At 52.7% G+C, this 26,729-nt stretch overlaps 1 protein-coding gene and 1 long non-coding RNA gene across 4 annotated transcripts in view; one reads left to right on the forward strand and one right to left on the reverse strand.

Annotated features, from left to right (window-relative positions):
* The window catches only part of ZDHHC7 (zinc finger DHHC-type palmitoyltransferase 7), a 43,485-nt gene that overhangs the window by 11,558 nt on the left and 5,198 nt on the right, over positions 1–26,729 (forward strand). For 2 of the 3 annotated variants that reach the window (XM_061172293.1, XM_061172292.1), the window contains 7 exons: positions 10,630–10,715; positions 13,562–13,883; positions 20,123–20,247; positions 21,198–21,294; positions 21,732–21,813; positions 22,558–22,688; positions 23,324–25,156. In XM_061172293.1, coding sequence (XP_061028276.1) covers positions 13,569–13,883; positions 20,123–20,247; positions 21,198–21,294; positions 21,732–21,813; positions 22,558–22,688; positions 23,324–23,500 — 927 coding nt within the window. In that variant the 5' untranslated portion in view covers positions 10,630–10,715; positions 13,562–13,568 and the 3' untranslated portion in view covers positions 23,501–25,156. Of the gene's footprint in view, positions 1–10,629; positions 10,716–13,561; positions 13,884–20,122; positions 20,248–21,197; positions 21,295–21,731; positions 21,814–22,557; positions 22,689–23,323; positions 25,157–26,729 lie in introns of those variants that run through there. The other variant, XR_009697778.1, reaches the window with a different exon arrangement.
* LOC133077533 (uncharacterized) overlaps positions 1–26,729 on the reverse strand; it is a 54,051-nt gene that overhangs the window by 3,939 nt on the left and 23,383 nt on the right. The window lies entirely within an intron of this gene.

Genomic DNA, 26,729 nt, shown 5'->3' on the forward strand with positions numbered 1-26,729 from the left:
TGTTCCCCTTCAGAAAGGCGGGGTACAGAATCACAGAGGGGTTCCAAGCATTCCTTGATCAAATTCCATAGACTAAAGGTAATAATCGGAACTTGAGTTGGGCCATTGGCCTTAAAATGATTGCGAAGATCTTCCCTTACTTTCTCCCACATAGCGGCATCTATAGAACCTCCCTCAGGAAACCAAGGAGAAACCTCACATACATGCTGTAAGAATTCAGAGATCTGTGAGGCAGATAGTTTCGTGCCCCATGCCTTTAACATAGACAACAGCACTTGGGCGAACAACTCACGCTCCTTAGAGCCTTTTTGTCCCATCTTATTTTACTTTTGACTCTATCTTCCTTATGCTTTCTGTTTCACTAATTATATTCGTGGCGGCTACTTACTCTTCTATATTCCGCATAAGGATCCGCTTACCTCTTTTTTTGTATTTCCTCAGCCGTCAGGTCCCTGTGCCGGCGCCACTTGCAGTGGTCCAGTCACCGCAGGGGGTCTTCCAGGTCCCAACGGAGAGGGGCAAGGGACTGAATAGCACCGCGAGTATGGGGTCAGAAGGACCAAGACAACTGATGGTTGCAAGGCACTTTATTTAGAATTTACTGAATCTAATGTAGACAGAAGAGGAACTCATTATTAGACGATGAACTCAGAGAATTGCTTATCGTCTCAGCTCAGCCACCACCACGGACGTCAACAAGTTTACAACAACTGTCCTTGAACATTATCTTCCCTTAACCAGGCTCACACACAGTCCCCAGCCATAGGGAACAACCAGGACTCTCAGTTCCCTGAGGTCTCCTGGCTTGAGATAGCTTTGCTAATCTCTTTTACATTCCTCAGGCCTGGGAAAAAGAGTGCATTCCAAGTCAAGGGTAAGGGCTTTGCTTTTTGTGAGAGACATACTGTCTCCTCCAGGAGTTACCTCCGGCTAAGACTGCATGCTTCCCACACCCGGGTGCTGATCAGGGAGTGGGTTAGTGGGTGCACAGAGGCAGTGAGTGTGGAAACGGACCACTGGTTTGTGCTGCCTGGGCGGGGCAGCCTTGATCTGGCTCTTGATCTGGTGTTGGAGGTCGAGCCCACGGGACCTGCTGACGGGTTAGGTGTGGGGAGGTTGGGAAAAGAGTGGAATGAAGGGTGTGTCCTGGTTTTTGACCTTGGCAAGTAGATGGTGGTGCCATTTATAGCGAGGAGAAGGTAGGGTCAGAACGGTTTTGGTGGGTGGAGGGGTTTCTGCTTTGACCCTACCGTGGAGTTGTTGAGTAACGGATTGGAGGCACCCAGTAATGCATTATTCGTTTGGCAGTTTCCCACGTGCATCTTTTCTAACTACATGGAACTGAGATCCTGTGAGATTATTTAGAGAGCACGTAGCTAAAGAGGACAACCCAGGACCCAGCCCAGGCACCACCACATTTCGATGTCTGTGGAGGAGAAGGACCTGGCAGGAGGCTGAAGAGTGGCTGGCGGGATGGGAAAAGCCCAGTGTCATCCCCTCCCCACCCCCGTGAGATTGGCTTTCCTCTCCCAGAGCCTTGGCTCCTTGTGTGTTTCTCAGTTTGCCCCGCTTTGTTGTAGTATGAAAGACCTTTCTGGAAAGGTTACATAAGTTTACTGTTCACAGTATGGACAGTGTGCCAGCGTACTATTGAGACTTGGCTTTTGTTCACTTAATATTCCATTGGTTTTTTCCCTTAAAGGTTAATATTCTGTTCTTCAGATTCAGTAATTTGAGAAGAAAATACTGGTTCCTGTGGCATACATTACTGGTCTGGTTTGAAAGCACAAACTAAATCTTTCATGATTGCAAATTGATGGAAAGAACATATAAGAACATAATTGCAGTGGCAGTGAAAGCACTGGAGCCAAGGCACTGGGGTAGGCTGTCTGAGTGCTCCATTCTTTTACCAAGTTCAGGGAGGGGTCTCCCTCTCTCTGAGTCTCCCCGACCTAACTCAGGCCCCGTCCTAGCGCACGTATCACCCCGGTTGCGGACGTGCGTGGGACGGAAGTGCTGTCCTTCTCCCTTCTGCTCTATGGAGCAGCCCGTTTGCGGGGCCACTTGTGAGATCTTACTGTTATCCTGGATGACACCTCCTCTGAGTTCTTAAAATTCCCCCTTGCAGCCTTATTTTTTGGTCATAATTATTTATCTTACATCATACTAAGTTGAGATAATATCAAGAAATTGAAAGAATGAAATTTAGACTAAATGATGGAAAATGTACAAGGGAGAATCATTGAAGAGGATAAATCACACACACACATACACACACACACACAGACACACAACCCCCTGCCGACCAGCCTCAGGCCGACCTGGCTCCCTTGTACATCCTCCAGGCCTGCTTCTCAGTCTCATCAGGACCTCCAGTTCCTTGCGGTTTTCTGTCACCTGGCTTCTCAGGCTGCTCCCCTTCGTCCTGCCCTCCATGGCGAATCCCCAACCCCCTGTAGGGTTTTGGGTGCTAGGCTGGGCTTGTGGATGAAAGGCCTGGCTGTTGTGGTGTTTACTGGGAACCGGGGTTTGCAGCGCTGTCTGGCCCACAGTGCTGAGTTCCAGCTCTCTCTTGCCACCTCCCCGACCCCCCTTCCTTTTTCCAGTCTCAGTCGCCGTCCTCAGCTTTTCTCCACTTCTAGCACCCACAGCCCACCTCCTGCCTGCTCAGAACAGCGTGTGGGGTGGGACCTGCTTTAGCTGCGCTTTGTCCATCTTCTCTGCGCCCTCTCCCCCACCCTCCCCCGCCGAGGGAAGAAGGGCCCCTCTGCTCTGTCAGCCGTCAGCCCCTGCGTCTGCAAACTGGGACCCTTATTCTTTAAAAACAGAAAAAGTGAGCCTATGTTGCTTTTGTAGTTGCAGGAAAAGCTCAAATAAGCATAAAATGAGAAAGAAAAGAGCAACCATGCCAGGACCTCTTGGTTTATAGTTTCTTAATCTGATTGTTTAGTTGGCTTAACTAGGCATATAGTCTTCAGTCTCTTTTCGTTACATCACTTTGGGGCTGTCCTAGGCTTTTTAAAAGTGTGGCCTGTTCAAACCGAGAAGCAGCGTGGTGGGACTTGTGTGGAGGTCCCGGACTAACTGGGGGTCCGGGGTGGCTCATCTGTAAAATAGGGAGACGAAGTCCTTCTTTAGGTTCATCATAGCTTTTCTTTTTTTAAAAAAATTTATTTGTTTTCTTTTATTTATTTTTATTTTTGGCTACGTTGGGTCTTCATTGCTTTCATTGCGCACGGGCTTAGTCGCTCCGCAGCATGTGGGATCTTCCCAGACCAGGGCTCAAACCCATGTTCCCTGCATTGGCAGGCGGATTTTTAACCACTGCGCCACCAGGGAAGCCTCTATGATTTCTTTCCTTCTACTAACTTTGGGTTTTGTTTGTTCTCTCTTCTCTAGTGGCTTTAGGTGTAAGTTTAAGTTGTTTGAGATTTTTCTTGTTTCCTGAGGTAAAACTGTATTGCTATAACCTTCCCTCTTAGAACTGCTTTTGCTGTGTCCCACAGGTTCTGGATCATCTTGTTTTTGTTGTCATTTATCTCTAGGTATTTTCTGAATTCCTCTTTGATATCGTCGGTGATCCATTGGTTGTTTAGTAACATATGTTTAGCCTTTGTGTGTTTGTGTTTTTTACAGGATTTTTTTCCGGAATTGATTTCTTTCTTTCTTTCTTTTTTTAAAATATTTACTGGGACTTCCCTGGTGGCACAGGGGTTAAGAATCCGCCTGCCAATGCAGGGGACACAGGTTCAAGCCCTGGTCCGGGAAGATCCCACATGCCGTGGAGCAGCTAAGCCCGTGTGCCACAACTAGTGAGCCTGCGCTCTAGAGCCCGCGAGCCACAACTACTGGGCCCACGTGCCACAACTACTGAAGCCCGCGCACCTAGAGCCCGTGCTCCACAACAAAGAGAAGCCACCGCAGCGAGAAGCCCGTGCACTGCAATGAAGAGTAGCCCCCGCTCGCCGCAACTAGAGAAAGCCCAAGCGCAGCAACGAAGACCCGACACAGCCAAAAATAAACAAATAAATATTTGTTTATTTATAAATGTTTATTTATTAGGTTGCATCAGATCCTTAGTTGTGGCATGCAGACTCTTAGTTGCAGCATGCATGTGGGATCTAGTTCCCGGACTAGGGATCGAACCTGGGTCCCCTGCATTGGGAGCGCAGGGTCTTAACCACTGCGCCACCAGGGAAGTCCCCCGAATTGATTTCTAATCTCATAGCACTGTGGTCGGAAAGATGCTTGATATGATTTCAGTTATCTTAAATTTACTGAGGCTTGATTTGTGGCCCAAGGTATGATCTGTCCTGGAGAATGTTTCACGTGCACTTGAGAAGAAAGTGTATTTTGCTTCTTTTGTATGGAATGTTCTATAAATATCAATTAAGTCCATCTGGTTTCATGGTCATTTAAGGCCTGTGTTTCCTTATTGATTTTCTATCTGAATGATCTGTCCATTGATGTAAGTGGGGTGTTAAATTTCCCCACTATTATTGTGTTACTGTTGACTTCTCCTTTTATGGCTGTTAGCATTTGCTTTATATATCGAGATGCTCCTATGTTGGGTGCATATATATTTACAATTGTTATATCTTCTTGGATTGATCCCTTGTTCATTATGTAGTGTCCTTCTTTGTCTCTTGTAATAGTCTTTATTTTAAAGTCTATTTTGTCTCCTAAGAGTATTGCTACTCCAGCTTTCTTTTGATTTCCATTTGCATGGAATACCTTTTTCCATCCCCTTTCAGTCTGCACATGCCTCTGGGTCTGAAGTGTGTCTTTTGTAGACAGCATATATACGGGTCTTGTTTTTGTATCCATTACGAATCCCATTAAATTTTAGGTAATTATATGTATGTTCTTATTGCCATTTTGTTAATTGTCTTGGTACGAAAGCACCTAGGCTACCGTCTCATTGTGACTTCTTTTTTGTCTTTGAATGTAAAGTATCTTTTCTGGTAGGTTTCAGTCTTTTTTGTCGATGGTTGTTCAGCAGTTAGTTGTGATGTTGGTGTTTCTGTGAGAGGAGGTGAGCTCGATCCTCTACTCCGCTATCTTTTCCAGAATTGAGGGGCTGCTTTTAGTTTGGACGCTTGCTGTCTGTTTCCTCAGCACGTGCTGGCTTTTATTCCCTTGATATGGGGTGTGCAGGTGCAGCCGCCCTTGTGCGCTCCTGGGATGGCGGGGGCCGCACTTGGCGACTGCTCACAGGTCTCGTAGCGGTGGCCTGTGCCTGCCTCTGGAGCCCGCGATGGCGGCAGCGACTCGTGCCCGCCCCCAGAGCTCCTGCAGGCAGTGTCCTGTTGCCTGGGAGCGCACGTAGGGACAGACGCTCTTATGGTGGTCCCTCCCCTCTCCTCGTGCACCCCTCAGTACGGCGCCTTGGCTCTCTGACAGGCCCGGGCTTCTTCCGAGCACACCCTCGGTTGCCACAGTCCAGCCTCTGCAGGCTGTCTCCGTGCAGCCCGCCCCGGTCCTCTCCCTGGGTCTGACCTCCGAAGCCTGAGCTTCAGCACTGACAGATGAGCGTCTGAGGCCAGGGAGCGCCGGGTGGCGGCGCCGACCTCCTGTGCAGGCTGCTCTCTGTGCTGCCTTCCGCACACTGGCTGCTGTGCTCTCCTGCTAGGCTCCGACGCGCCCCGTCTGTCCAGGCTGATCTCCTCGCCGGCGAGGGGGCTTCTCAGGATGCAGGAACCTGTCCTCCTCCACAGCTCCCTGCCTGGGGCGCAGGCCCCGACTACGTTCCTTTCTTTTTCTTTCTCCTTTTGTTCTACCTGGTTACGCGGAGGTTTTCTTGCCCTTTTGGAAGTCTGAGGTCTTCTGCCTGTGCTCAGTAGCTGTTCTGTGCGAGTCGTTCCACTTGTAGAGGTATTTTCAGTGTTTTTGTGGGAGAAGGTGAGCTCCTCGTCCTACTCCTCCGCCATCTTGGTCCCGTCCTCTTATTTTATTTATTATTATTTTTTACTAATAAAGATATTTATTGGAACAGTATAAAGGGTTTTATATAAAATGAAAACAAGGCATCACATCAATTAAATACTTGGACAAAGCAATCATTTGTTACACAAATTAAAATTTGTTGCAGAAGCCACGTTAATTCTATTTATTGGGAGCCAGTGAGGATGAAGTCAGCTTACACAATAAATAGAATTTTGTCTTGTTGAAAGGTTCATCGTAGCTTTATTTTTTAAAAATTAATTAATTTATTTATTTTTGGCTGCATTGGGTCATCGTTGCTGCGCACGCGCTTTCTCTAGTGGCAGAGAGCGGGGGGCTACTCTTTGTTGCGGTGCGTGGGCTTCTCATTGCGGTGGCTTCTCTTGTTGTGGAGCACAGGCTCTAGGCGCGCAGGCTTTAGTAGTTGTGGCGCACGGGCTCTAGAGCGCAGGCTCAGTAGTTGTTGCGCACGGGCTTAGTTGCTCTGAGGCATGTGGGATCTTCCTGGACCAGGGCTCGAACCCGTGTCTCCTGCATTGGCAGGCGGATTCCCAACCACTGCACTACCAGGGAAGCCCCATCGTAGCTTTAAATGAGATAATACGTAAGAGAGGAAATTGAAAAAAATGTTTTTTCCTTCCAGCTACATATGTCCTTCACTTAACTGCATTTAAACAAATTTGCTTCTTTAATTTTCTCACCACGCAGTCTGCAAGCTCTTGGCTCTTTACCGAAACTGCTGGGAAAAGGTCCCGGCCCTGTGCGTGTGTTGACTGCTGCAGCCAGCCTTCCTGCTCCTAACCCCGGCTCGTCCCCTTCAGGCCCCTGCTCCCCTCCTGGCCCTGCCTCTATCAGCTCTGCTCTGGGGCACGGTAGCCGCCTCCCGGTTGCCCATCTTCCTCCTTCCATCCTAATCTTAGTTTGTCACCAGTTATCTTGCTAAAACATTTGTCTGTTGACCGAAGTTCCAGTCTCCCTTTGCAGCAGAATGACGTACGGAATTTCAGGCTGCTTAGCTCGGCCTTCGGAGTGCTTTGTGCGGGGCCCCGGCCTCCCCTTCCCTGCCTTCCCGCCCTCCCTCGCACTGAGCCCGGGGCCCTGCAGCCCGCGGGTTGCCCTTTCCGCCTCTGTGCCTCTCGCACTGTCCTCTCCTGTGCGGATCTTGCCTGTCCTGTGGGCCCACTCCTGCTGTCGTCCTACCCGACACTTTTCTGGTTCCTCTGGACGGGATAAGCGATTGTCATCTCTCCCTCATCGCCCTCTGCGTGCCACTGGGGATAACACCGAGCACATCGCTTACCAGGCCGGTCCCCGCCTCTCTCCCGTGAGCCCTCGTGGGCTGAGGGCCTGTCCGAGGTCGCGCATCCTCGGCCTCGCGTGGAGGCTGCAGCTTGGAGGCCCCACCCCCACGTTTGAATTCAGCACATCTCACGGCCTGTGTTTGCCTCGCATGCTGCTTCCGTGCCTGAAGCAGAGATGTGCTTATTCCTGTTTCTTATAGGTCAGCAGTGGGCGTATGAATAGTAAAACAGTGATGAGTTTAAGCAGTGTTTAACGTACACGTCTAGGGTAGACATTTCCTTTTATTGCAACAGTGAAAATCATTGGATCTTCATTCTTTTTTGTAGCATCTGATCACCAAAGTATATTGATGTCTTTTGTTTACTTGTTTTCAGTTTGTTTATGAGAAATGCATTTTCTGTTTATAGACATGGGGAAAAAAGTGAGGGGAAGAGTTTAAGACACTTGCCCGAAGATATTGTTAAAAGTAAACTGAGACAGGGTCTGGCTCAGAAGGCAGCGTCTGTAGGGAGAGAACGGTTTCAGCAGCACTTAGAACTTGGCTGTTACTACACCCTTTTACACCTGCACGTGTACCTGTGCTGGTTATTTTTTCTCCTGTTCATGTTTTAATTGAGGCATAGTTAACGTACAATGAAATGCACAATTTTTTTTTTCCACCTCCTCCACCGCCTTTTTTATTTTTTGAAATGCACAATTTTAAGTGTATACTTTTAACAGCTCATTGAATTTGGTTTGACAGTGCGTGTGCCTGTGTAGCCTGCTGCCCTTTCCGTCAACTCAGAAAGTTACTTTGGGCTCTCCGTCATTCCCTCTTGTGCTCCAACCCCGTTCTGATTTCTTTCAAAATAAATTAGCTTCGCCTGGTTTAGAGTGCGATGGAGATGGACTCCTCCTGTACATATTCTTTGTCTGGTTTTTTCACTTAGCGTGATTTTTTGAGATTTATCCACATCGTTGCATGTATTCGTAATCCCGCCATCCCGTTTTAGTATGCCCTTGTACGAATATACCATGGTTTGTTTATTCATCTCCTGGTGAGGGATGTTTGGGTTGTTCTGGTTTGGTGACTGTTATGAATGAAGCAGCTGTGAACAGTTCGGTACATGTTTTGTGTTCATATTCACCTTGAGGAAAATACCTAGAAGTGGAATTGCCGAGCCACAGGGCGGGTGTTGGTTTAACTCTGAGAAAGTGCCAGACCGCTTTCCGAAGTGGTTGCCATGTTGGTTATTTTTTAAAATTTATAAAAGTAACTGGGGATTTGGTCTCATTGGAGAGATTCTGCTGTAGACCTGAGGACTGCAATGGGCAGTCCTGTGTTTTGCAAAGCCGGTTTTCTTTTAAAACAGTGCTAACATAAGCTCATTTGAAGATATTCAAAATGAATGTGAATGAAAAGTTGAAAGTATTACGAGGCGTAATTAGGCATTACTGGTTCAGCATGTTATTTGGCATTTAAAGTTGTTGGCTAGTGCATAGATATTTGAAAAAAGTTACCATATATATAAATGCCGTATTTTAAAAGTCACCTCCGTTAGTTTAAGCAGCTTGTGGTTCACGGCCACATTTGTTACTGCAAAGTTCAGAGCCACAGATAGGCTAGGGAACGTTTGGTGTGCAGGGTGGCGGTGACGGGTGCGGGGAGGTTGTCCAGGTCCTTGTGGAGGGAGGACGGGTCCTGAGGAGACTTGCAGGGTCGGGTGGGCAGGGGAGCCTGACAGCAGAGCCGGGCCCGGCGGCGGGGGCACTCCCGGTCAGGAGGCAGCGAGCAGCCCCCAGTTACTGGGAGGGGCACCAGAGCGTGTTCCGTGGAGGAGACCAGGGGCGCTTACCCTGCCCACCCCTCGACCCCCCCAGTCCCCTCACCCCCTTCCACGCCAGCCCCTTGGTGTCCTAGTCAGGGGTCTTGGCTTCAGAAAACAGGCACCACCTGAGGGTTTGCTGAGCGAAGCATGTTACGTTGGAAGGATATGAGATGCACACGGGGCCGCCAGCCTGGGTGGCGGTGGAGCTGTGCAGAGGAAGGACGTCTTGTTCAGGGGTGCCTTTGCCAGACCTGTTGTTTGGAAGATGGACCTCCTGGGTTGGTCCTCTGATTTCATTTTATTTTCTCTCCTAAGGTCTTTGTCTTTTTTGTTTGTTTTTTAGTTGATTTACAGTAGTTGATTTACAATGTTGTGTAAGTTTTAGGTGTACAGCAGACTGATTCAGTTTTATATATATGTATATCTATTCTTTTCTAGATTCTTTCCCAGTATAGGTTATTACAAGGTATCGAATATAGTTCCCTGTGCTGTGTACAGGAGGTCCTTGTTGGTTATCTGTTTTCTGTATAGTAGTGTGTATATGTTAATCCCAAACTCCAAGTTTATCCTTCCCCCATTCCCCTTTGTTGTTTAGGTCTCCTTTCTGGGAAATTTCCCCATTCTCTCTTCCAATCCTGTTTGTAAGATTAAAAAATTCTACCATCATATTTTTATTTTTCAATAACTAGGAAGTTCTCAGAATGTTCCTCTTTGTCTCACAGATGCAGTCTCTTATTTCTTCTTAAGTTTTCTTCTCTGTGCATTATGCCTGCTCTGAATTCCTGTTTCTCTCTTTTCTTTCTGGGGCTCTTTCATGAGACCTGTTTGAGCTTTCTCCAGAACATCCGTTGGCCCTCGGTTCATATTTAAGAATGAGATGTACCAGGAGCATCTGTGTCCATGGTCCTTTGTCCTCTGGCGGCCCTGGTCTTAGGGAAACCTGGCAGCAATCTGACCTCTTTGGGAGGGGGACACCCTGCATCTTGGTGTCTTCGGCCTTTTTTCTTGGGCCAGATGAGTGCTTCTAGGGAGGCTGTGTCTGCTTGCCCACCTGCCAGTGAGCCCAGTGGGAGATGCTGCCAGACTGGGACGCTCCTCCCTCATTCCGCCCGCTCCTTCGTGCACCGTGGCCCCTCCCCCAGCGGGGCCTGGGGCACCTCTCACCTCTTTCTCGTCTCTTCTGGAATTCCTCTGCTGTGGCTGGTGAACAGGGAACAGTTGTTGCCTGCTGAAATGCAGGTTGACCAGATTTGGTCTGGATTATCCCTGGGGCTCTTTCTCAGGGATTTTGGCTTAGAGATTTGTATTTAAAACCAGGGCTAAAGTAACAAGAGGGTAAAACGGACAGGTTTAAAATAAATTACTTGATTTTCAGGCTTGTCAGTCAGTTTACTAGTAACGAAAACCTAGAGGAGTCATGATTTCATAGTTAAGGATAGTTCTGAATAACGGAACTTTAGGTGTGAAGCGTCACATTGGTTACACGTGCTCCAAAATATAATCATGCACTAAGAAATAGTGTGCACTTTGGTCATAAAATAAGTAACTTTTCTAATCAGATTTTATTATCTTTCAGATCCTATCACATAGGATAGTATGCACCTTAAGATCCTGAAGAAAAGGCACAAAATGTTCAAGTAATGTCTAAAAGTAACTTGTGAGGTAAGTGATTGTTTATTTAGGTCTCTAAACACTGTTTCCTCTCTAACAGCTGACACTACGGGCAGTTCAGATGGTTAATGGTGACAAGTAAATCTTTTTCTTCACGTATCGTCTTTGGTTTGCTTACCACCTACGCCAAAAGGAGAGTGTGTCCCTGGAGGAAGATTCCATGAAGGGGGTCGATCAGTTAGTAGCAGGCATTACACGATGAGGGGCGTTCTCAAGTGTAAGCCACTGGAAGGGTTTTGCTTGAGTGGCTGTCCCTTAAATAGTGGAGGTCCGCAGTGTTGCTCTTAGTGTTCTGGGAAACGGGGCTCGATCTAACACGAGGATAAACAGCTCAGGTTCAGGAGTGAAGACAGAATCCCATTAAACTGGACATTAAAGTAGAAAAACGGTCGGTCAGTGCACAGTGCTTGCAGGTTTTTTTCAGACATGGTCTCGCAGAGTATTCAGTCACCAGCGATGGGTATCAGCGCAGAGTGAGGCTGTGCCCTCGCCCTGGCTTCGCATCGCCAATTGCCGTGCCATTTGCTCTTGTGTGCCCAGCATTTTTAGATTAGTTGAGTGTAAAGGAATTGTTTCTTCATTTCCTCCCCTCCCTTCCTGTTGCATTAATGCAGCGTAAGTGCTGTGACTCAGCGGAAGCTGCCTGCGCGTGACGACAGATAACCGGACGTGCTCAGCCCACCCTCGCCGTGTTCGTCGATTGCTTTCTTGCAAATGCAGTGACTTTTGGGTATCAGATTGTCTTCCCTTTGCCTTCTAGCGGATTTTACAAATTCGGCTCTGAGGCACACAGGCGTGATGCCTCACTACCCTAACACGCTTCTGGGAACGTCCCTCCCCGCCCACCGGGGTTGGTATGTGTGCGGTCACCCCGCCTCACAAACAGAGCTGCCATCTGCACCCCCGGGGGAGGCCTGCGGCTGCTGTCACCGGTGCCTCAGCCAGGAAGGTTAATCGGGACTGGGTCAGGCATCCAGAAGACTCGGGTCCTGATTTCTAGGCAGAACTCGGGCTGCACAAGTGTGCTCTGACAAGAAGCTAGCCTGTCTCTGGACACACGGCCCCGCAGCGATTGCTCACTGCCCAGCAGGCGGGCACCCATTTCTCATAGAAAGCGTCTTACCTGAGAAGTAGCCATAGAGCAGAGGAATTCTCAGCTTAAGGCTTTGATGAACATTTATGATTCACTAAAAAACTTCTGTGGCCATCACTAGGCCACTCTCTGGATCTGAGATGGGGACCATTTCACGTTGTTGCGTCTGCCTGTAAACAGATGCGCACTTGCCATGAGCCCAGGGGCGTGCGGGCACCGACGGGGAGCCCGGAGAGAAGACCCAGGCCTTTCCCACGAGGGCTGACAGCCAGCCGGGGGCTGAGACACAGACGCCCTCTCAAGGTAGGGAGAGCTGAGCGCACTGCCCATGGAGCTGCTGAGCTGGTCCTCCTTCCAGAGGGTCTCAGCCCCCTGACGGCATCAGGCTTTACACTGGTGTAGACAGAACCGCGCTCCAGCACCCTCTCCAGACAGCCGTGTCTGATGTTCCGAGTCCCTTTTCAAAGTGCTCTTCAGAGGAAGGAGCACTGTCTCTGCAGGATGACTTGCTTGGCAGAGAGAAGCTTCGGGCGCTGTAGGGCGGGTGGCCTCTGCGGAGGGAAGGGGCTCGGCAGAGGCCTCGGCAGGAAGGCAGCCGTCGGGTCCAGTATGTGCTGGCTGAAGAACGGCTGGTTCGGGGCTGCCCAAATTCTTATCTTCAGTTTCTTCACTTCAGTAATTATAAAGCTCTTTTTGTCTGATCTAAGAGCAGACTGTGGGGAACAATTTCATTTCTGTCTTGTACTAGTCAGTATCTTTGTATCAAGAGGGAATTGTGCAAAATATTTGCAGAAGGAACTCTCATCAGCAAATTCATTCATTCAGTAAATGTTTTCATCATTACCGTGCTCTAGTTACAGTTAAGGAAGAAAGTAATGCCAAGATTCCAAAGCCGATGCTGTGAATCAGTTGTAGCAGACCCGACCCCAGGAGCATTCTTCTCCCTGCTCCTCCTCCCCCACGTTGGGGAGACCACAGTCTTGCTCTGTGCTTGTTTTGAAAGAAGCCGCGCCTGAGTGGAGAAAGCCCTCGGGTTGTCTGATAAAGCGCTGTCAGTGTTTTTCCATCCCCTGCTCGAACAACAAGGCCAAATGAACTGACTGTTTCCCTTTCTTTATTTATCATAAGTATTACTACTCATATCAAACACTGATGAGAGGAGGTTATAGGTTTACAGAAGCAGCAAAATGTTTGCTAGGAAAAGTGTTAAGTTTTCCTTTAGTTTCTGACCCTATGTGTTCTCGGGTATCAGGTACTTTAGGAAATATGGGAGAGTTGTCGAAAGAACGGATACGTGAAGGAAACTGTTAAAAGACTGAAAGAGGAAGGGCGTTCTAGAAACAGCAGAGAGTTAAAGAAGCCTGCCTCAAAAACACGGTCGCACGTTGTCACAGTTAGAACGAGGGAGAAGTGAGAGTGAAGGGCTCAGTGAAACAGGGAAGAGTGAGGCGAGAACTGGGGGCTCTGCGGTCGTGGGCTGGCGTGGAAGCGCGCAGTGAAAGAGCCCCTTGTCTGTCAGCCTCTCATCAGCCGCTGGCCTGTGTGCGCTGCGGGCCGTCGGGCCTTGGCCCCATGGATGGGGCCGTGGTACCCCAGGCCCCATCTCCGCCGGGCTTGGAGCCTGGGTGCCAAGGGCGTGCGTCTAGCTCCTGCCCCGCGTCGTCCTTGCGCAGTGCGGCTGGGGCCAGCCGCAGGTGACCGTGTGTCCCTGGGAGCCTCACCAGCGTGTCCCGTGCCCCTCCAGGGAAGCCATGCCGTCATCAGGACACCGGCTCCGGGATGTCGAACATCATCCCCTGCTGACCGAAAGTGACAACTACGACTCTTCTTCCTCCTCTTCATCCGAGGCCGACGTGGCAGACAGGGTCTGGTTCATCCGCGACGGCTGTGGCATGATCTGTGCTGTCGTGACGTGGCTGCTGGTCGTGTATGCGGACTTCGTGGTGACGTTCGTCATGCTGCTGCCTTCCAAAGACTTCTGGTACTCCGTGGTCAATGGAGTCGTTTTTAACTGCCTGGCGGTGCTTGCCCTGTCGTCTCACTTGAGGACCATGCTCACCGACCCCGTGAGTACCTGCCCTCTTGCTGGGGTTTTCGGCCGGGTCTGGGCTGCGGAGGCACCAGCGGCGGCGCCGGGCGGAGGGCCTCGTGCTCCCGTAGCCTCGGGGTTCACGAGTTCCTGGATGCAGGCTGGTGGCATTGTTCATGGCTTCGCTGGAGGAACCCAGCGCCCAGAGAGAAGTGATGTCACGGTATATTCATGGAAAACATTCCACTGAGCTGTTTATTCAAATGAAGAAAGTGTACTGAATAATGCCTGAAATCCTTTCTAGTTTATTTTATTTTTTAATATTTATTTATTTATTTATTTGTTTGTTTGGCTGTGCTGGGTCTTAGTTGCTGCGCATGGGATCTTCATTGCTGCTTGCGGGATCTTTTTAGTTGCGACATGCGGGATCTTTGGTTGTGGCATGTGGGATCTAGCCCCAGACCAGGGATCGAGCCCAGACCCCCTGCATTGGGAGCACGGAGCCTTAGCCACTGGACCGCCAGGGAAGTCCCCCTTTCTAGTTTAAATACTTCGTTTCTCTAAAGTATGGACTGAAAGCTGAGTGATGTGGCATCTAGGGCTTTACTAATTTTTCCAGTTGTCTTTTGATCACACACAAGTAATTTAACTTCTTTGGGCTAGAGGTTAGCTATTATCTTTAAGTTCGCTGTAGGAAGAGCCCTGGTGGTGTCAGCCATCTTCCTGCATGTTGAAAACGGGGCTGGGTCCATCGTTTGTAGGCGTTTTGGCGAGGAGGCCACCACGTCCGTGCCTGGGTGCCAGGCTGCGGTGTGCCCGGTGGGGCCGGGGGAGGGAGGGCTACCCGGCCAGGCCCCTCTCATCACAGTGCTTGTGTCTTCTGACCAGTGTAGGCCTCCCTCCCCCCGCGGTCCCGCTCCTGCTACAGCCCCTGTCCCGCGGGAAGAGGCCTCAGAGCTCTCTTCAGGAAGCCTCGAGAGCCGGGGGTCGGGTAGCAGGTGTGTGCAGCGCGCTGCCTCTGCGCCCGGTGGGCGTGTTCGCTTCACTTGTTTCGCTGCCGAGACGCTGGATGGAAGCACTGAGGGCCGGAGCGTGAGGTGGAGGAGGGTGTGAGTCCTGGATGCAAGCATTTTTAAATCACATTCCGCAAAATTCACCCTTTTGCAGTGTATAGTTCGATGATTTTCGTGTACTCACATCACCGCAGTCATTTTAGACATTTTCATCACCCAAAAAAGAAACCCTGCCCCCCCTTAGCCGTCACTGCCCCGACCCCCCCAGGTCCCCCAGCGCCAGGCAACTGCTGATGTACTTTTTGTCTCTGGATTGGCCTGTTCTGGACAGATCACATAGATGGAGTCATACAAGGATACGTGGCCTTGACGTCTGGCTCCCTTCACTCAGCGCGAGGTTTCTAGGGCTCATCCGCACCGTGCACTGTCAGTGCGTCGTTCCTTTTCACGGCTGAAGACTGTTCCACTGTGGCGATGGGCCACGTTTTGTTTATAGCCGTCATCAGGTGGTGGCCATCGGGGTTCTTCCCACTTTCTGGCTGTTACGGACAATTCTGCCGTGAACATTCGTGGACCGGGTTTGTGTGGACCTATGTTTCGTTTCTCTTGGGTAGAGACCCAGGAGTGGAATTACCGTGTCATATGTTCACTCTACGATGAACTCGCTGAGGGTGGTTTTTCATGGCGGCTGCAAGGCATTAGAGTCCCCCCAGCAGCGTATGGGTTCCTGCTACTCCACTTCCTCAGGTGACTGTTCATGTGTTTGATGAGAGCCATCCTGATGGCTGTGAGGTGATATCTCATTGTGTTTTGATTTGCATTTCCCTGATGACTAATGATGCTGGGCTTTTCGGCCATTTGTAGGTCTTTGGAGAACTGTCCATTCAAGTCCACCGTCTTGACATCTAGATGTCACTGTTTCCACCATGCCACACGTCAGGACTCCAGTGGCAAGTTACAGAATCCACCGGGAGTCAGTGTGAATAGAATCGAGGGCACCCAGCGGGGTGTGAGGAGCCCAGGGCAGGGGTGCGTCTGGCCCCGGGCAGGCGTTGGGACTGGGGTGGGGAAGCTGTCGGGAAGGAGGCAGGGGAGAGGCCAACCGAGCCGCCAGACACCCCCGTCCTTCCCGGCATCCTGGCCCCTCTGCCGCCTAGTGAAGACGGTGGCCCCTCACACCAGAGGGAATTGGGAGCGTTGGGTTCCAGACCCACAGTGGAGGGGAGACTGCGTGGCCAGCGGGGTCGGGTGTCTGCTCCGTCCTCTCATCAGGGCGGCTGCTTTCTCCTCTCTGCAGATCACCTTCAACCCAGGGTCCAGTCTGGGCTGAACGAGAGCCGTCACGCCACCCGGGGTGAGGCCAGTTCTCTGCTGGACGTCCTTTTACGAAGCCAGTAAGAACAGTTAATCTTTGCTAGGATTGGCTCTGGCTTGGGTTGTTTCTTGAGAAGAGTTATTGGTACTTTGAGGGGGGAGCAGAAAGGAAGATGGGGTCTCTGACATTTGATGGATCAGGGAGCTGATCGGTCACAAGGCAGCAAGCTCACCTCCGGAGGTGAGTCTCAGTGTTCAGAAGCATGAGACTGTGCAAGGCCACCCGCTGCCCCGCACCCAGAGCCTGCTCTCCTGTGTCCCCAGCCTTGTTGGACAAGCATCAGCCTTACCAGCAGATGTGTGCCGAGGGCCCACTAAGGCGCCTTTGTGTCGGGAGCCGTTGGTCCCGTGCCGGGCGCCCTGGGACGCCTTTGGGCGTTCATTAACCCGCCAGCACCTTGCGGAGGTGGGCGTACATCACGTCAGAAGGTGAGACCCACAGCTGGCAAGAGGCAAAGCTGGGGTGTGAACAGTTATCTGTTGCCAAAGCCCTTGCTTTTTCGTTAACTTCTTACAGACATTTCATTGTACACAGAAGTGGAGAGAAGAGGGTCATGAACCCTGCTTATCACCTCGTGGTCAATCTCGTGTCAGCGATATCCTCGCCTACTCCCTTTCTTTCCCTCCCCAGAATATTTGGAAGTACATCTCAGACATTATAAAACTTTATTCGTAAATAATTGTGTGTATCTTTAAAAAGGGCTCTCTTTTTTTTTAATATAAATTTATTTATTTTTGGCTGCGTTGCATGTTCGTTGCTGCGTGCGGGCTTTCTCTAGTTGTGGCGAGCGGGGGCTACTCTTTGTTGAGGTGCGCGGGCTTCTCATGGCGGTGGCTTCTCTTGTTGCAGAGCACGGGCTCTAGGTGCGCGGGCTTCAGTAGTTGTGGCACGTGGGCTCAGTAGTTGTGGCACGCGGGCTTTAGTAGCTGTGGCGCGCGGGCTCAGTTGCTCCGCGGCATGTGGGATCTTCCCGGACCAGGGCTCGACGCCTGCATTGGCAGGCGGATTCGTAACCACTGCGCCACCAGGGAAGCCCCAAAAGGGCTCTTCTTTATAGAAGCACGGCTCCAGCGCCAGCGGCTCGTGTGGAGCGGCTGGAGAATTCCTCACTATGTCCAGTGGGAGGCCACGTCTCCTCGGTCGTCTCAGTCCTGTTATATTCTTTTGTTTGAATCAGGATCCAAATAAGATCTATCCTTTGTGACTGGCTGACGTGTCTCCTTTTTCACCTCAGTGGTCCCCTCTTGTTTCTTGGGATTTTTTAAATTGAAGAAACACGGTCCTTTGTCATGTGGCTCTCCTTCCACTCTGGAGTTTGCAGCTTATATCCCTGTACGTGTCTTTACATGCTCCTCGTCCCCTGTGCTGTCCATGAATTAGCAGGTAGACCTAGGGGAAGCGCCACGCTCCCGTGCCCCTAGCTCAGGTCCTGGGGATCCAGAATGCGTGACAGGGAGGGAACCAGGGGGTCAAGATGGAAAGATATGCGGGGGGAAATGTGCTTTGCAAATCATAACTTCCCTGGATATATGTATGCCGTGGTTGGGAGCACTCCTCTTCCTAAGCGTGGGCACCTGGTTCCCTTCTCCAGGGCGCATCAGAGGTGGGTGGGTGCGGCTGTGAGAGGTCGGGCGCTAGCAGCAGCAGCAGCGAATGGCAAAGCTGTCCGGAGGACGCTGTGCCAAAGGGGAGCCGTCTGGGCCGCACTGGGGTAGGAGGCGTGGCTATGGCAGGGATCACAGTCCTGGCGGGACGCAGGGGAAACACGCGAGATGCGTCTTAGAAAAAACATGCCCTGAAAATGGTTCGAAGGCGAACGCGAGCTTGAGGAATGTGCCTCAGCTGTTCGGAAGGTTTCTTTGATGGAGCGAAGAGGGGCCCCCACTGGTGCCGAGGAAGCGGGCGCTCCTCTGGTGTGACCTGGGGAGACCCGGTGCTAAGCGGACCCGGGCCCGCCCTTCTGCTCCGTGTCTGGCCCGCAAGAGCACATCTCGGAGTACGGAATCGAAGCGCAGATCACCAGCCGCGGGGACCGCGGGGACCTGGGTGGGTCATCGGGAGGCACTGCAGGGAGATAGGGGCCACCTGCCCAGGGCTCTGGGCCGCAAAAAGGACCAAAAAACGCCTTCATCTCCACACGGGCTGGTTGGTACGTGTTACCTGACGTGTCTCCCCCTCGAGATGCACACCTGTCCTCCGTGAGCGGTCGCAGGAGCGCTCTTTAACCAGCGGGCGGCGTGGGGTGCCGTGCTCCGCATAAGTGTGTCAGGTCACGTGTTTTACCGTGGAAACAGCGTGTGTGTGGCTCAACCTGGTCCGTTCCATCGTCTTATGAAACGTGTGACCCGAGCTGTCACCAGGAGCGGCCGTACAAGGTGGGAGCTCATGAAGTCACAACAGTATCATGGGGCCGGCGGTAGGGGTGGGGCGGCCTGGGGTCCTGGCTTGGTTGAGGGACCAGAAAGACTCCAGAGGGTGTTGGGGAAATTGAGTAAAATGCTGGACCTGACCTTCTGATGTAAATTCTCAAAAATGAGCCTTTAAACCGTGAACTTTTTTTACCCTGTAGATTAAGGAGACAGGTGGCGTGTTAAGGCCAGGATCTTGACCACAGCAGCTTCCCTGTGTTAGGATGGGGGACTGACCGGTGCCCATCTGGAGGGCAGTCAGCTGCAGGGGAGGGTCGGGCAGTGAACCTTACTATTTTGCCTGCAGCCCTTCCTGTGCTCCCCCCCCGAACCCGGGGCACCTTGCGGGGCCTCACTCCTGCTGGTGACAGGGCCGCCCGTCCGGCTCCCCGGGGGCCTTGGAGCCAGTGGTCCTGGGTCTCCATACGCGCCTGCTGGGCTTTGCAGACGTGGGTGTCGGCCCTGGCCCCGCAGAGGTTGGCTCGGGCTGCCGTCCAGCCGGGGAGTGGGCTTTCAGGAGCTCCGGCGCAGCTCCTGCTGACGGCGGCGTGCCTGCCATCTCCCTGTGCTCTCGCCCCTGCTCGGCTCCTCCCAGCGGGGCTTCTTCTCCAGAAACGTGCATTTGTGTGAAGGACAGGCTCCGTGGGGCACAGAAACGGGGTCCGGGCCTTGGTCCCAGTCCACAGGCCATGGTGCCCAGAATGATCTTCCAAACGTGATCTCCACTGCCTGTCTCCACTGCCCAAAGAACAATTCCTCCCCCTTTGCAGCCTACTCAGGCCCACTGCCCTCCACTCGGGCCCACTGCCGTGCTGTGTACGGGGCTCTCCGCCTCTGGCTCCCATTTCCAGATTCCTCGTCCCTCTCAAGCTCCCCTAGCGCTCAGGGCTCCTGCAGACACACACTTACAGCCCCACAGCTCCTGCCCCTGGGGCCAGATGCCTGGGGGGGGGGGGCTTGGGGCTTGTGTGTGACGCTCTCTTGATTAGGTTGGCAGAGATGCATTACATAACTTTAAACACACAAGATAAAGTCCTTTTTGAGATTGCTTTGTTCAGCCCTCCCCTGCTGCAGCTGATAGGAAACCTGTGGGTGTGCTTATCAGGGAAGCCCTGCCCAGGAGCTGTGCGCAGGGCCGGCTGCACCCCGGGGACGCCAGCTGCCCTGGGGCTGGAGTGGCTTCGCAGACACACCTCACCTCTGGCACGACCTGCATGAAGTTTGAAAAACCCAGGTGACTCGCCTTATGAAGGATGACGCACTGTATATTTTGAATTCATTTTAAAGCATGTTATTTTCCATGAAAAATAAAACTTCTGGTCCTGTCTGAGTAATAGTTATTTTTCATATTAATATAAGTGGCAACTACAGCATTATAAATTATATCATGATATATAACACCCAAGACTAATTCCTAAATTTACTGATGTTTTTTAATCTTCCTTCCCCCCAGCTAAAATACATTGTTATTAAACCACAGGGGGCAGTACCCAAAGGGAATGCTACTAAAGAGTACATGGAGAGTTTGCAGCTGAAGCCTGGAGAAGTGATCTACAAGTGCCCCAAGTGCTGCTGTGTCAAGCCCGAGCGCGCCCACCACTGCAGGTACGGCGGCCCTCCCCCAGGGCAACCCGAGCACCCAGCACTGCAGGGACCCCTTACCTGCGGCACCAGTGCTGGGACCCCTGCCCCGGGGAAGCCCACGCGCCCGTGACTGGAGGGGCCCCTGCCCCGGCGCAGCCAGAGCCCACGCTGAACGGATTTCTTCCCCAGGGCAGTCTGTTCACCCACCACTGCAGGGACCCCTGCCCCAGGGAAACCTGTGCACCCACGATTGGAGGGACCCCTTCAGCGAGAGCAACCCCTGCTACAGGGACCCCCTTCCACAGGGCAGCCCAAGCACTCACTCCTCCTAGGACCCCTTCCCTGTTGCAGCCATAGTACCCACTGCTGCAGGGACCCCTTCCCCCAGGGCAGCCTGTTCACCCACACCCACCCTTACAGGGACCCCTTTCCTTAGCCAACCTGAGCACCCACCACTGAGGGACCCTTTCCTCAGGGCAGCCAGAGCACCGAGCACTGCTGGAATCCCTGCCCCAGGGGAGCCTGAGTACCCACCACTGGAGGGACCCCTTCCCCAGTAGCCACAGACCCACCACTGCTGTAACCCCTTACTTGGGGCTGAGCCCCCCACTACTGCAGGCACCGCTTCCCCAGGGCATGTTGAGCGCCCAAGCTGCAGGGACCCTTCATAGTGCAGTCCAAGTGCCCGCCACTGGAGGGAGCCCTTCCCCGGTGCAGCCAGAGCACCCGCTGCTGCTGGACCCCTTCCCCAGGCAGTGTGAACACCCACCACTGGATGGAACCCTTCGCAGGCGCAGCCAGAGCACCCACCACTGCAGGGACCCGTTCCCCACGCAGCCATAGACCCACCCCTGCCGGGACCCCTTCCCCAGGGCAGGAGGCCCCCTGGGTGGCCTCTTCCCAGCGCTGTCTTCATTGGGTGGTGTTTCCTCAGCGCGTGGAATAGTGAAAATCTAACTGCTCCTTTTCAGTATTTGCAAAAGATGTATTCGGAAAATGGATCATCACTGCCCTTGGGTGAACAATTGTGTCGGAGAAAAGAATCAGAGATTTTTCGTGCTCTTCACTGTGAGTAAAGATACTCGCGTCGTGAGTGACTTGTAGTAAGTTCTTTATCTGGAACCTTACCTGGAGCCAGTAAGTTTATTCTGACGTCAGACCTGCAGCCTCTTCTCTGGGACTCACATTATACCTGTGCTGTCACTGGTAGAAGTAGTCCACCAGATGAGTGTATGTTGCTTGTGTTATTCTAGGTGTTTTACTGTGATTTAATTCTCTCCCAGATACCTTGAACCACAGTTGTTAATAGGCTCTTGCTGAAGTGGTAGAACGTATTTCCCCACTGTGGATACTGTCCTTGGTCCCGTGTGGTCCTGGCGAGGCGGATGTCAACTGCTGCTGTCATTCCTTCCCTCACTCATTTTCACTGACACATGAGATCAGGAGTAAACGTACGGTTCAGCGGCCTTTCGTCCTCGCGTGGGCTAACGAGTGTCTCCCCGCAGATGTACATCGCGCTGGCGTCCGTGCACGCGCTCGTGCTCTGCGGGCTGCAGTTCGTCGCCTGCGTCCGAGGGCAGTGGAATGGTAAGTGCACGCCGTGGGGGGCGAGGGGAGGCAGCGGAAGAAGGGAGGAAGAAGGGGTCCTCCGGTTTCGAAGGAAATCCGCTTCGGTGTTTTAGCAATTAATTGAGCTTTTAAAGAAAAGAGGATGGGGCAGTTCTTACACTGCCCTTTTGCTATAACGAAGCCACGTACATACGCTTGGTCCTCCTCAGTCAGCTAATAGTTTCTGCTGAGTTTCATTTGTACTTTACAGATTTTTGAGGCTGGGAGAGAATGCATCTTGTTCCCAGCAGGCCTGTGTGTGCTCCGGCTGGTCGACCGGGCGTGGCTGAGTACCAGTCGCCCCGCGAGGGTAGCCAGGCCAGGCAGGCGCGAGCTGGGCGGCCCTGGACTTGGGTGTGCGCCCCGAGTGGGGCCTGCTCACAGGTGTAGGCACACACGACTCTCATCTTTTCTGGCTTTAGCTGTATTTTAGTACGCAGTGCAGTACACAAATACAGTCTCAGTAGAAACCTGGGGTGATACAGAACCTTCCGAATCCGCTGACCAGGAAGTGGTGGTGTGGATTCTTGCCTGGCAGGGCTGCCTTCCACCCCTGGTGGACAGCGGGTGTGCCTGTTTACAAAACGAGCTCCTTCCTCCGTGGACGCCGGCCTGAGGGCGGCACGGAGGGGGCTCTTCCGTGAGCTGAACCCTCCAACCTGTGGCCTGGGATGCCCGCTGCGCTCGGATGTCCAGTCACATCCAGCCTCTTCTCGTTCACAGAATGCAGTGATTTTTCACCTCCAGTCACTGTAATCCTGTTGATCTTCCTGTGCCTTGAGGGTCTGCTGTTTTTCACTTTCACCGCAGTGATGTTCGGCACCCAGATCCACTCCATATGCAACGATGAAACGGTACGCTCCTTCTCCGCCGTGTCTGCTTAGGCCTTGGTGCGAGCACGAGTCGGGGGGCAGCACTGCTGTGGACAGCGGGGGCCCACGTGTTACCTGGGAGGCGGACGGGGCAGCCCCGAGGGGCCGTGACAGCATCACCGCACGTGCCCCCCTCACTGCGTGCAGCTCGGGTTTCAAGCGTCCCTGGGATTTGAGAGTCAACAGAGCCGGGCAGGGAGAGCTGGGGCAGGGAGAGCCGGCACATTCCGTTTCTAGGAGGCCCCGCCCCCTGGCAGCTGCAGGGAGTTGGTCACCTTCATGTCTTTGAACTGAAGGCCCAGAGCAGGCGCTTGATAAATATTTGTAATACAATACATGGAAAAAAAGATCAATCCCTGGCCCGGAGGACTGGCTCCCCCTTTGCCTCTGGGGCTGCCTAGGCTGTCCACCCCGCTGGTGGCTGCAGCCTGGCTGTGCTCGGGGGCCGCGGGGCTGGTGCCAGGAGAGCCCCCGCTGCTGACCCCGACGCCCCGTTCCCACGTGCGGAGGGACGTGAGAGTCTGGTGGGGCTTCCGCTGCTGTCACCGCTCGCCTGAGCCGTACCTGCTGAGGGTTTTCCTGGCGCTGCCGCCCACTTGCTTTTCTTTCTCCCCCAGGAGATTGAGAGGCTGAAGAGTGAGAAGCCGACGTGGGAGCGGAGGCTGCGGTGGGAGGGGATGAAGTCTGTCTTTGGGGGCCCCCCCTCGCTGCTCTGGATGAACCCCTGCGTCGGCTTCCGATTCAGGCGACTGCCGACGAGACCTAGGAAAGGGGGCCCCGAGTTCTCGGTGTGAGGCTCTCGCATCATGCTGGGACTTGTTCACGGACTTTATTTATTTGGGGTCGGAAAGGGTATCGACAGCTCACCTGCGACCAGTAGGGCAAGTGCAGACCAGTTGCTTGCAGCAAGCAGAGTTTTATCCGTTTACGGTCACAGATGGCGGAGTTCCCACACTAACTGGGTGGCGCTCTGATCCGTGTCACCGTCCAGTAACAAAGGGACGTGGCCGCACGAAGAAGCCAAATGTCATTATCTTCCTGCACAGTTAGGAGTTTTGTTAACATACTTGGCATTCTTTAAGAAGTTTTGTGGGTTGTTACACGGGTTATTAAAATCCTGTGTGCTGAGCTGCTTTTCTCAGGCATGAAGAAAACGAGCCAAGCCAGTGACCAGGGATTATTCTGCGGCTGGTGGCTTCGGGGAGCTCCGCCGGCCCCGTGATTCCCGAGGGCCCGCCTCGGTCCAGGAGGGGCCTGGATGCAGGAGCCGCAGGCGCTGCAGGTTCGCTCCCTGCCCGGGGCTGGTGGGCCCTGACCCTGTGGGCAAGTCCACGCGTGTCTGTGTGTGTGCGTGCACGTGTGTTTTAAAGTGGGCCGTGTTGTTCAGGCAACATAACACGTCATGGGCGTGTGCCACAGACAAGCTATTTTTTAGAAACCGACGTTTCAGGGAAGAGGGGAGAGCTGCGCGGGGTCCCCCCTCCCGTGGGGTTTACTATGAATGTATTGCATATTGGAGAATATCTCAATCCAAAGAACAATCATTCCTGTGTGGTCTTCTGTTGCCCTCCTGTTTTAATTTTTTTAAAAAAATCTTGAGTGCGTGAGAGGGCTTTGGCACTGACCTGTTTGGTTCCGGCCAAATTAGCAGCGTGTAAACGGCCCCTCCGTGAGCGGACAGCAGCGTCTGTGGCGGCCTGGTACCTGCAGCCTGATACTCGCGCAGCTGGCCGTGCAGGGGGCGCGTGCGGCTGAGGAGGTGAGGGGGCCGCGAGGCAGGAGCCCCTGGGCCCTGTGGGCCTCGCCTGCAGACAGTATTCAGGATGGCGACAGCTTGTTTGATTTTTCAGTTCTTACCTTTTTGGGGTATCATTTTGTTTCTTTACCCACGTCACAAGCGATAGGACCCTTGGTGCAGAGCTTAAAATTATGCCAGAGAGCAAACAGCTCCCCTCCCTGGGGACTCGCCTTAAACTCGCCTGGCTTGTCGGTGTTTCGCGGGACTGAGGAGGAAGCCATCTCTGACAAGGTCGGGGGGGTCCCCGGAGCCCACGCCCCACGCTGAGAAGAGTGGGCGTCTCCCTCCTGGTCTCCACGCCTCCCTGCTCATCTGTGAGCTGTTCTGCTTTCGTTTGCATTAACCCGTCCCCTGTCCCGATCAGGGTTTCTACCACTGCCGGCGCAGAACCACAAAGGGCCTACTGGACGACAGTCTAGCTGAGTAGACGAGCTGTGGGATGGGTGTGAAATGGACTCAGTCACTGCAGAAAAGTGGGCTGTGAACGGGGGGCTCGGAGTCGCAGCCGGAGGACTAACAGGAGAACAGGAGACTGATGGGTTTCCCGAGATTGTTCTGCAATATCTGTCATCTGGGTTGGACGTGTGTATTGGGCTTCAATGTGAGGCTTTTCATATGTATATCCTGGTTATCAATAAAAACAATTATCTAAGTGGTTGAATCCTGTGAGACTTGGCAAATATGTGCAGATCAAGTATACTTGACTTTTCAACCTCTTCTTTCAATGTAACTTTTTTAAGAAATAAAGCCACCAGTTGACATTCTCCAGCAGTTCAGTGGCGCGGTTCTTGGTGGGTCGTTGGCGTGTTTCCGTGCTCGGCTCTGACACCGGCACCCGGGCCGCCGCGGTCCCCCCTGCTGCTTCCAAAGCCCCATCATCGCCGGGGACAAGTGAGCCGCTCTCCCAAAGGTCGCCGTCGCCACATTTAACATTTTACTTCCAGTAGACGCAACTGATCTCACTTAGCTTTGTCCTAAACGTCCCTTCATTTTTTTAGTGCACTTGGAAACAAAAACAATTTTAAAGATCACTCTCTTCCATCCAGCATCTCAGGTGCCCACAACTTCATTCAACAGTGTGTCTGGTACTTGCACTCGAGGGACCCAGAGAGGCGAGGTGAGGCGAGAGTGGCCGCCACGTAGGGAGGCACTGGCCGGCCTTGGAGACACGTCCCCGGGCACGCCGCCACGCTGGCAGCCACCCTCAGGCTTGTGTCTGTGGGTCTGCAGAATTGTGCCGCGGTTTTGTGTTCTTCCTGTTGGAATGTTTTATAGGCTCATCTCAGATGACGTCTGCATTAAAATGGAAAATGAAAAGATGACCCAACTAGGAAGGTGGCTGAATCCTGTCTTCTGTTAGGAGATTTGGGTTTGGCTGCTTAAGCAGAGAGAAGTATCCTGAAGGAGAGACGGCCTGGGAAAAGCCCGGGAACAGTGGGCGGGGTGCCCGTAAAATCCTTGTTGATCCCAAAGCAGCATTCTGGAGCCTTCAGTGACAGGGTCAGCTGCCCAAAGTGTTGACTGAGGATCCAGTATGAAACGGGATCGCTCCTTACACAGGACACAGGGAAGTTGCGGCCAACTGCAGGTGTGCGGCTGGGTCAGCGAGCGCTCCCCGAGCCGGGTGCTGATCTTTACGGAAGGAATGGCTCTGCCCCAGGACTGATGGGAAGCGTGGAAATTACGGGGTCTCTGTGCACTGTGGAGACCCCACTGCGGCCTCCCAGCCTTGCCGCCAAGAGGGTCCGGGAACTTCCGGTTCCTGTCTCATGCGACCTGCCTTTTTTTTTTTTTTTTTAACTCAGGAAGCCTTTACTATCTTCTTTTTAGTCCTTGGTTCCTCTAAGTCAACAGTCCTGTGCCTTGATGCCTTGTGCTAATGCTTGGTGGACCCTTTCCACCTGAGACACATGCTCCTCGGTTCTGGCAAAAGTGCTGTGTTCCAGGGGCTTCCCTGGTGGCGCAGTGGTTAACAATCTGCCTGCCAATGCAGGGGACACGGGTTCGAGCACTGGTCCGGGAAGATCCCACATGCCGGAGAGCAACTAAGCCCGTGCGCCACAACTACTGAGCCCGTGCGCCTAGAGCCTGTGCTCCGCAACGAGAAGCCACCGCAGTGAGAAGCCCACGCTCGCCGCAACTAGAGAAAGCCCATGCGCAGCAACAAAGACCCAACACAGCCAAAAATAAATAAAATTAAAAAAAAAAAAGACTGCCGTGGGCTT

Source organism: Eubalaena glacialis, chromosome 18, assembly GCF_028564815.1.
Source record: "Eubalaena glacialis isolate mEubGla1 chromosome 18, mEubGla1.1.hap2.+ XY, whole genome shotgun sequence".
NCBI lineage: Eukaryota > Metazoa > Chordata > Mammalia > Artiodactyla > Balaenidae > Eubalaena > Eubalaena glacialis.